This window comes from Fundulus heteroclitus, chromosome 13 (genome assembly GCF_011125445.2).
Source record: "Fundulus heteroclitus isolate FHET01 chromosome 13, MU-UCD_Fhet_4.1, whole genome shotgun sequence".
NCBI classification, from domain to species: domain Eukaryota; kingdom Metazoa; phylum Chordata; class Actinopteri; order Cyprinodontiformes; family Fundulidae; genus Fundulus; species Fundulus heteroclitus.
The window spans coordinates 26,301,417-26,311,819 of record NC_046373.1 but is presented as its reverse complement, the minus strand read 5'-3'; the positions used below and the strand labels follow the sequence as shown (position 1 = coordinate 26,311,819).

The window sequence follows — 10,403 nt, the reverse complement described above, 5'->3', positions numbered from 1 at the left end:
CAGGTTTATTTACTCTTTATTGTGTTAAAGGCTTGCGGGGAACTTATTCATCTGAGTTTACGGTAGAAAAATGTACATTCGTGTGAAAGTTGAATATAATTAACTAGAACAGGGAAAGCTTGGAGATGTCTAAGGTAGAACCTTACAAAAAGAAAATACTAATCTGGTCTCATAAGCCGTCATCAGCTTTAGTCGGGATATGAGTGTGAGCAGATTTGAGATCTTTCAAAAGTCAATTTAGATTCAAATTTAGTCATTTTGGTTTAACCTGTTTGGTGATGGGTTTGGAAACTAGGGCCGGACGTCTAGTCTTTATAACCCCATAAAAAAATAGGTTTAACTTCTTTTAGAAAGTCTGATTTTCTTGTAACAACTTCTTAAGAACTTATTCCTCTTGGAGTGGATTTTTACTGCTATGATTGAAGGCTTGAATCAGCCTGTAGTGAAAAAAAAAAATCAGATGTTAATAAGCGTAAGTGGAATTTCAGACAAATCAGATTATTAAATCATTATTCAATCAGTATCGATCTCCCTGGACGGACCTCACCTTCAACCCCCCCCCCCCAATGTTTCCTAGTCAGCATGTTCGTGTTCCTGTTTTAGTCAGTCACCGAAATATTTCTAATTTTCTCTGATGGCTCTCCGTAAAATGCCATAAAGTACTGTGTGTAATCCACAAGTCTGCAATAAATGCAAAATTAGATTTAGTTATACAGAGGGAATAAAGTCCATTTGACAAATTCTCCATAACCAACAGGTTAAAAATAAAAATACTGCAACAATTTATCACTGCAGCGGTTGCAAAGCTTCTCAGAGGAGCACCTGAAGTAAGAAAAGCATACAAAAAAAAACTAAATTCAAAGGGTTATTTAGCACATACTGTAAAAAAAAAAAAAAAAAAAAATCATTTGGCAACTTGTGTCAAAGGCCAAACATTAAAGGGTTTTAAAGGAGACATCGACAGGAAAGGCATGTTAACACGCCGAGCACAGGACAGAAGTGGCTGAAGATCCAGCTTGAGTTAACCTCTAAGTAAAGTCTCTGACTGAGGGACGGTGTAGAGAACCAAGCAGAACATTTCAGCTCTACAACCGGACGTTACTCCCGACACTCGTCTAATCCTCGGCCCGAAAAAAAAAAAAGAAAAAAGAATCAGCCACAGTTGGTCGTCGCAGGCTCAAACATTCAGCTTCATACGCTTGTTGTCGCATCAGCTACACGACTGTTTTTTTTGTAAAACCTGCAGCGGGAAACGGGACAGGCGTCAGCTCTAAGACACGGCAGTCACAGGAAAACATGTCTATGATTCATGTGGAGCGTTACAGGGTGGAGGAGGAAACGGGTCCTTCAGAGGGACGCTAACTAAGGGGGAGCAGAGAGGGCATGAATCACCATGCATGTGTAAGATATTCTTCATAGGGCTTTATCTACGGTAAAAGTACAGCTGGTAATTTAGAAACGGAAATGCATATACGATACATGTATTTAAAAGAACAAATAATTTAAATGCGTGAAGATGCCTCATCAGTAGCAGTTTTTGGCGGCACGAAGATTGCTGTGTGTTAATGGACTCGCCGATGCCCACAACTAACCCCTTTGGGTTAATTCATGTCTAGTGGATGAGAAACTGACTGTTAGAGAGCTGCAACATGGGGCAAGAACGGGAATCTACGTTCAAACAGTATTTTAAGTCAGAATAATTGATTTAACCATTGTGTCATGATGGTGGTAATTTAAAGTTCAGCTGCAGGGAACCTCCAATGTTTGGCGACTCTGGTAAAAATGTGTGATGGGGAAAAAGCCCGTAAGATGTTGGTTGTCATGGACCCGAATGGTCCCTTCTGACTACATTTCTCCAGATTTTTACCCTTCTCGCCTTACATGACTTCAAGTTAAATTTAACTCCTTGACACATTCCAGACATTTTTGTTTTTTTATGTATTGCTCCGAATCCAGATGTGGAGAAAGTTAGGCAAGTAGCTATTTTCATGTAACCCTTTTCTGACTTAGGATCAACATCCATTTGCGTTTCCTAAATGGCATTTCCTTCTGTCTTTCCTTCTTTTAAGGACAGGCTGAGAGAAATGAGCCTCTGCTCTGTCCTATTTATAAACCGAAGGAACTACAAGTCACATTTCCCTAAACACATGATTCAGTGTAAATATAATTAATAATATGCTGCTAAAATAATCGTGACAGTAGTAATTTTGTAAATATTTTTTCTTCCACTTTTGTCCCCTCCACTAATTAAATGCAAATTTAAAAAAAAAAACATAAAAAAAGTTGGATTCCTCCACATTAACTCACTTTAAAGGCTTTCAGCTCATTTTTTACCAAGGTTAAAACTGAACTTAAATGACTTTCTGTCAATGCAATTTAAAGTGTTGATGTGATTATCCCCAATAAATATAACTATAGGTCTCGGGTTTCAAACCCTTTACATAGTTTAAAACTCTGTTCACTGCAGCACGTTTCTCAACTTTAAAGTCTGACTTAATAATGTGTTTCCTAAAATATTATCCACTACCGTTTACACCAGTGCCAGCTAATATCAGCACAAAGGCTTCACCACGACAGACCGACACATTTTACTCCAATTATCCAGAGAAAAGGCGGCAACACGGAAACTCCAGTAACAGCCTCTAGTGGTGCTACGTATGCTAACACATACAGTAACGTTGGCACGTGTAGGTTTAACGTTTGCAAGTATTTCATTACTAACTGTTGCGTTTTTTTTGTTTGAATTTTTCAAAGTGCTTCACAGAAAACGGATCTTTAAAATAGCAGTCAAACCTAGATTACAAAAAAAAGAAATATTTAACAGTACCTAAAGATAGATAGATAGATATATTTTCATTTTCAGATTACAGGCATGGATTGGTTTGCACAGGGAGGCAGATTTAGCCAGCTGAACCGTAATCCGCTGCTGGGATTTGTTTCGTTTTAGGGGCTAAAAATGACTTAAACTGTGCTAAACCGCATCGACATGCAGGGCGATCTACTGCCGATAACATCGTCGTCGATCTTTAGAGGTGAAGGATTACACTCTTGATGGTGCTGCCCGACATACACAAATACTCTGTTTCTGCGGAAACCTTCTGCTATTACACAAAAATGGTACTGTTTCAGGTACATATAAGTTATTTTTTAGTTTTTTTTTTTGGCACATTAAGTGGAAAATGTCCGACTATGAGGATGTGAAGTGACCATGTGACAAAACAAATGTGGATATTTACATACACAGAAGCAGTCGATCTTTTGAAATTGCTCAGTTGCGACGGGTCGTTCCACTTAATCATTCTCTCCTATTCGTTTTAGCCTTCTCCTCTAACTTCATCCAAAGTCCCAAAGTAAATCCTTTCTCTTCCTTTTACACCTTGAAGTTGCCCTGAGGGGAAAATCTCGGATCAGTGACCACTGGAGTAATTCCCTGCAAGAGATTCCACTGGTCAAACGCAACTAAGCCTCTTAAAGTGGATCTTCCCTCGTTCCAAATCAATGCGCCAGTTCTCTGTCTCTATGATCGTTTTGTGGATCACCCTCTTGTGTATGATGGCTAAAACAACTTTCCTTTGACTTTTTAACCAATGGTCTTCTGTCTGAAACGACGTGCAGGAAAGACACCTCCAAGGGGCCAATCTGCAGTTAATTTCTTATACTCTAAAACTGATCCTCGATGAGTCTCAGGGCAACTTGCAACTATTTTGGCACCATTTCAGGTTGTAACTCTCACTCCCTATAGCAGTTTTCTGTCCTTTCAGGAGAATATCCTGAAAGCGACAGAAGGTGTAGTCCCGTTGACCCTGGCGGTCTCAGTGAATCATCGGAGCCGATCGATCATTGGACGTAGTCTTCTTGAGTTTGACGCCTCGCCGGATAGCCACCAGGAAGTCCTCCACCTCGCAGTACTCCGTCTCCTCCAGGAGTTCAGGGAGAGGCCGGCGTTCCCACTCCGACAGTCGACCGCCCGGCTGCGGCGGCGGGGTAGGAGGATCCGATTCCTCGTCGGGTTGCTGGTTCCCCCAGGCAATGGACTTTGGCGACAAGGGCCCACTGCTGCCAGGGGACAAAGGGGTGGTTGGGGGGCTCAGTGGGGTCCGTGGTGTTTGACCATCTTCTGCTCTGCTTGGGAAGCCAGGATGATCAGGCACAGTGGGGGTTTTGACCGGGATCATGGGTGGCTTGATAGGGATGGGGCCCAAATTTAGGCCCCCGGAGGGTCGGCGCAGGTTGGGTTTGGATGACGGAGTCCGTCGAATGGTGGCCACCCCCGGGGTGATGACGGCGGAGTGGTTAGACGGCAGACCGGCGGTGGAAGCTGGCCGCTTGGACTGAAACATGCGGCGGTAGGAGTGAGTGATGTCGCTGTTCCTCGGGATGGTGGAGGACTTATCGTAGTCTGACTGGTGCTCGCCTTCCGGATCAGCACCGACAGAGTAGTAGTCGCAGTCTGACACTGCGGAGAGCAAAGAGACGTCATCAAACCGTGTCAAGTTAAGACTACACTGGAGAAACGGCGACTCAGCTGACCGAATTAAAGGAAGGAAATCTTTTTCTAACTAATCACTACACAATCTATTGAGCCGTGCAAAATCATTGATATCCCTTAAACTTTTTGCACATTTTGCAAAACTAAAAAAAGACAAACTTCAATATACTTTGAAGGTGAAGAAAACATTGTTCATTGTTTTTTTTTTTTTTGGTTTGGCTTTTTTGTTTTTACAAAAACAAAATATTTTTGGGTGACCCTAAACTTTTAAGTGCTTGTACAAGACCTGTTCAAAGTTTGCCACAAGTAGGGGGGAGAGGGGGGATGGGAAAAACTTTCGGTCTTTGAGCATAACGCTCCAAGCGACATAACACCGTCACCCTGAACACACCATAACCACAGGTTAGCAGGGTGTTGGCAGCATCATGCTAGGGGAAAGGGAAGCTAGACAGCTTCTGTGCAGATGGAACCAGTTGAATAAAGGAAAATCCTAGAGGAAAACCAGCTGAAAACTAGGGAGGACTGAAAAATAAATGTCACTACATATTCTAAAAAAGTAAAAAACAAAACAACTGGACTTTTTCCCAAAGTTTGAAGGTGTTTCGCTTCCTATTCCGGAATCTTTCTCAATTCAAAAAGTCTGTGGAGTTACAAGCTTTATACTACTGCCCAACAAAGGCCGTGTAATGGCTTAGATAACATGCAAATTGAACCGAAACAGGTCCATCCCTTAGTAACGGGGAGTCGTTAAAGTTATTGTATGCCTACAGATTGAACCGAAGCTGGTCCACTGCCCTGCAACATGGAGTCGTTACTACATAGTTTTTAAATAAAACAATACACTGACGTTTGCTGTTGTAACACAATACATGCAAATAGGCTCAAGGGTAAAGATTCCTCTGTACGTCGCTGTGGTAGAAGCCGCCGGACAGTAGGGAGAATCCCACCTGTCAGCAGTGAGCAAGCACGTACTTTGTGAGGGGATGGTGTCCTCTGAGCAGCAGGGTGTGTTGGTCTGGCTGCTGTAGCCGCTGGAGCCCTGCAGCGAGTCCCTGCTGGAGCCGTGGATGTCCAGCTGGAGGCCCCGAGCCAGCGCCCTGGCCAGCTCCTCGTGGGCCTCCTTCTCCCCCTGTCAGTGCCAGGACCAGATCATCATCATCATCATCATCAAGATCTGCTCATTTGGCCTTTAAATTATGCCTCTGTCTGTCGTTTTACTTAAACTGACTTTTGGAGACATCACGGTGTGGTTTCCTCTAACTCCCGGTGGCTCCTCTACAGGTGTGGTGGCATCAGAGCCCTGGTGGCTGCTGGGATCTGTAGTATCTCTCCGGTCCTTGCTCCGCCTCAGAGTGTTGACCATGGGCTGGTCGTAAGGACCTGGTTTGGCCCAGTCCTACGCAAGGAAAGTCCAGAACAAACGGCTCGTTGTAGTTAAAACACAAACGTGGGGTGTCAGTTTTGTATTACTGGGTGTAATTAATATTCTTTTGGTGTTTAAAGCAGAAAAGGTTTTGCTGTTTGAGTGTAAAGCGTTGATTGAGTGTGAAAACAATCCGATCAACAGCAAAAATAAGCAGATTTACATTTTGGGTATCCTGGATGCCTCCACTATAATTTATTATTATAAATATATTTTGAAAATAAGAGGTTGTCTTTTGCTTGATGTCAATGAAAAACTAGCTTTTGAAAAGATCTAATGTGAACTGTAGCCAAACCGATAAAGAAAAAGAACAGGAAGAAAAGGTGAGGACACAAAATCAAAAGAAAGGAGCAGATATGAAACAAGGGAAACAAAAACTGAAGGAAAAGGGAGAGGAAAATCATGGAGGAATGCGGATCAAACCTTCCAGGACGGGACTTTGGATGAGGGGATCACTCCAACCCCCGACGAGCCGGGAGACGAGAGCTCTCCCGATTGGCTGAAACCTGAACGGGACCACGCCCAGGTGGGAGAAACACACTGATAGGAGGGCGAGGAGATGGGGGAGGTGGTGGTGGAGGAAGAGGAATAGGTGAAGTATGAGGGGTGGAGGTGGGTGTCCAGGCCCTGCAGCACCGCTCCGTGCAGACAGAGGGCAGCGTGATGGTCAAAGCCGTTTGGCAACTGAAGGTGAGCGGGTGAAGGAGAGGCAAAAAACACACAAGTGCAAAATTAACGATGATGATTTGGCTTGAAAACATGGCAGAGATGGAAAAAATTACTTCTGTGAAGGTGTTGTGTGTGGGGGTCAACCTCAGCAGAGCAGGTTTTTTTTTCTAAGTCAGACCTCAGTGATATATCTGCCAACACTATAGGCATATAACCATAAACCAGCATGTGTTTTCACATGTATTTGTTCACCTGTTGTTGCCCGGAGCTGGGCTCAGGATGTGAGGGGGAGGAAGAGGAGGCCTCCTCATTGACAGACTGAGAGAACAAAGCAGAGACACACAGCTGCAGGAAGGCAAAGCACACCAACACCAACAGTTTGCAAGAGAAAGACAAGAGACAGAAACGAAAGCGGGAAAAAACACAAAGCCAGACAGAAGTTAGCGAAGCAAAAATAAAAAAAAGAGCAGCAAATCTTAAAAGAATCCAGTGATGGAGCTGGGGAGTCGGCACACACTAGTAATGCTGCGTTCACACCGAACGCGAACGAGGCGACCTGAGTGGTGATTTACATGTCGCTATGCAAACAATTCCCTGAACTAGGAGCGGATCAGGTAGACCACGGGACGCCAGCACCGTTGTTCTGCTTTGCACATAAAATACAGTAACCTTGCCTGTAAGATGAATTATCGCGATATTTGTGCGTTCACAAACACACGAGAATTCATCGTGTTCCGCTCCGGCTTTAACCGTTTGTCTCCTAACCAAAAATGGTTCGGGCCAATCACGTCGCCGTATTGAGGTTTGAGGCGGGACGTACCGGTGCGATGAAAGCAAGAGCGGTCGAGCCCACAGCTGAACCGAAACAAACATGGCAGCGCTGCTTAACTTTCAGTTTGAAACCATGATTGGCTAAAACCAACCTCTGGTAGGCGGGTAATAGGAGTCATTTTGTCCAATCAGCTCAGAGAGTTCTGCTGAAACTCCCTCTGTTCCCCAAACAAAGCAGTCCCAGACTCATAATATGCAGAACTAGAGTGCTACACACTATCAGTCCGGCTGGCCAGGTTAAAAATACAGCACCGTGACTCGCTCGGTAAAATCCAGGTCCGTCCTGTTGGGTTGAAACTGGCAAACAAATGGAAGCTCCTCCTATTTGATGATGTGGTGAAGCAAGCAAGGCCGTTTATGAGTGCAAAGAGCCACAGCGACTAACGCCACACGATTCAGGCGGAAATTACACAGAAGTCGCATTCGGTGTGAACGCACCAGAGAGCCAACAGCGACAAAATGAAACAGAAGAAGGTGTGAAGTGCAAAACTCAGTGAAGTAGGTTTTGCCGTTTTTTTAATCTAAATGCTAAAACTATTTTATTTATAAAGAACCAAAGATTTAATATTAACAAAAGTGAAAATACACACATAGTAGACTGAAACAGGCCTGTTTTGAAACATTTAGATTAAGATTGCACGCCCTACATGTCGTTGTTTATGTAAATGTTGCTGTGTGCAACCGTTTAACTCAAAGAGCTGCCACCGTTATTTACACTCCTGGGGAAATACAAATATATACATACAAAAAGATAATTGTTATGGACACAGCAAAATGCCCTTTTTGCTGCAATTCTCTAACTGAGCCTCTGAGTTTTTTTTCCACCTCCTAGTATAAATGTGGGTCCTCATCCATCAATATTTGTCAAAGTTCCTATTGTTTAAACTCATAATTAGTCCTTTCACGAGGCAATGAACTATTTCCTTGAAATCATTTTCTAACGTATGAGGATTAACACACGTCTACCTTAATTGAAGAATTATGTCCTCTTGTCTTTCCTGTTTTGAAAGGTCGCCAATATAAACGAGCTTTTGTCCCATATTTACACCCCAGTGAAACAGGAAGTTGAGGATTACAAATGTTATGTTTTGACACATTGCCTTGTATTTTTGTTGCCAAATGCAGTCTAATAGGGGAAAAAAAAATAGTGTTGCCTCTCCTTCCAGCTAAAGGGCATTGTGCAGGATTGGAAATACATGACTTACAACTTCATCCACAATGTCTACAGCTATGAAGTCTCCTCTGCACGTCTGCACACATCATGTGTTGTAGGTTTCCCATAACATGAACACACCTAAACAGATTTGTATTTTACTGTCTTCCTATACAGCCTTTTCTTTTTCTTATTTTCAGGTCACACAGCAGCAATATGTACCTGAAAGATTTGCCCATTGTTTCTGTGGACAGGTTGTAAGCATTAGCATCTCGGAACTGCTGGGTTTGTGCAGGCAGAGACTCCTGCACCGTAGAAATGTTATCACAGATCCTCCCATCGAGGGGCATTGAAGGATCATATTTCTATTTTACTCTTCTCTGCAGTGGATGACTTGTTTTGATGACTTCAGTGAAGAAAAATACTAAGAAATTCAGACAGATGCTCCACTAATAATTAGACGGGTGAACAAGTCTGTTGAGGTTAAAAAAACATGGATTGACCAGCATGATGCTTTTTCCCTAAATTTATGTCTAACTGCATTAAGCATTGAGAGGGATTTTAAACAGATGGTGTAACAAAACAAATTCAGAAGTACATCCTAACCCTTCAAACACGAGACTGAAGTTATTGTCGCACTGCTTTCGTCCGTTTCTCCACTCTGACGGCATTAACGACTCGGCAAACACATGAGCTCCAGCTTTCTGCTACAAGCACCCAGCGTCAAACGTGACACGCATGATGAGATGCTTCAAAATATTCCCAACAGGGGCGACTAAATGTGTTTCACTGCCAGGGAGTGCCAGCCAGCAACGGTTACCTGCAGGTTGTCTGGAGGCATCGGCGAAGGAGACTTGGACTGGTAGGCGTCCTGTGAGATGAAGCCGGAGTCGTGGGAGGAGACCGACGAGAGGCGGGCCGGCGTCTGCTGGGGCAACACCGAGGAGGACGAGGAGGAGGAGGCGCGGTAACGGAAATGGGAGGTCGGGGAGTGACAGTGTGAGCCGCTGGAGCGAGAGTCGCTGCTGTTCACGCTGTTCAGGCTGCTGTGGGACGGAGAAGATGGAGGAGACGGATCATTTGATGGATCTCCATCATCTCCTCGTTAAAGAGACGAAACGTTTGTGGAAATCAGATTATATATTACCTTTATTCATTTCAAATCCCACTAAACTGATCTTGAATGTGTGTGTATTCTTACTAGTAATAAGACTTGAGTCAGTTTTTCTTTGAAAACACTTACTGTATTTAGCCAACGAAAAAAACAATTCAAACAACTAAAAGCAGATTTTGGTGCACCAAAGTCTACATTTGATTAAAAGTAATTGGATAAACGTTGTCCTATGTACTAGGAAATTAAAGGGAATGTAAAAAGTGTGGATTTAAAAGATGAATACAGATTTTATCTGTAAAAAAATTGCCTTTAATAAAAATAAAAAGTCCCCATCTGCATCAATCACAAAATTATTCTATAATTGAAGCTGGGGGCCATAAATGGCCCCAAACTCACACTTTAGACACCTTTGCTCTAAGGAACCAAAGCTTCTCAGAAAATAGAGGCGAGAGAAAAGACAATTCCACCATGAAACCACAAGGTGGCAGCAGCGAACAGATTCTCAGTTCAAGTTTGGTTTCTCAGATAATGAACAATTTGGCTCAGCCAACAGACCAACAGGCTGAGGGATCAAAAACATTTACACCATAAAAAAGGGGAGCGTGAATTCAGGAGATGAAAAGAAAAATGGAAAACAGACATGAAAAAAGTGATGCATAGCAACCAGTGCTCACAAACACCCAGAATCATAGAGAATTAAGATGTTACAAAAATTTTTGCTCCA

The 10,403-nt window shown here is 43.2% G+C and overlaps 1 protein-coding gene across 6 annotated transcripts in view; it reads right to left on the bottom strand.

Annotated features, from left to right (window-relative positions):
• The window catches only part of LOC105916444 (MTSS I-BAR domain containing 1), a 72,140-nt gene continuing 61,737 nt past the window's right edge, over positions 1-10,403 (bottom strand). Inside the window, exons 11-16 of one of the 6 annotated variants that reach the window (XM_036145507.1) lie at positions 9,386-9,611; positions 6,834-6,926; positions 6,336-6,596; positions 5,718-5,885; positions 5,462-5,618; positions 1-4,456 (exon numbers count right to left, since the gene is read on the bottom strand). In XM_036145507.1, coding sequence (XP_036001400.1) covers positions 3,813-4,456; positions 5,462-5,618; positions 5,718-5,885; positions 6,336-6,596; positions 6,834-6,926; positions 9,386-9,611 — 1,549 coding nt within the window. In that variant the 3' untranslated portion in view covers positions 1-3,812. The remainder of the gene's footprint in view (positions 4,457-5,461; positions 5,619-5,717; positions 5,886-6,335; positions 6,597-6,833; positions 6,927-9,385; positions 9,612-10,403) is intronic. The other 5 variants (XM_036145508.1, XM_036145509.1, XM_036145510.1 and 2 more) reach the window with 5 other exon arrangements.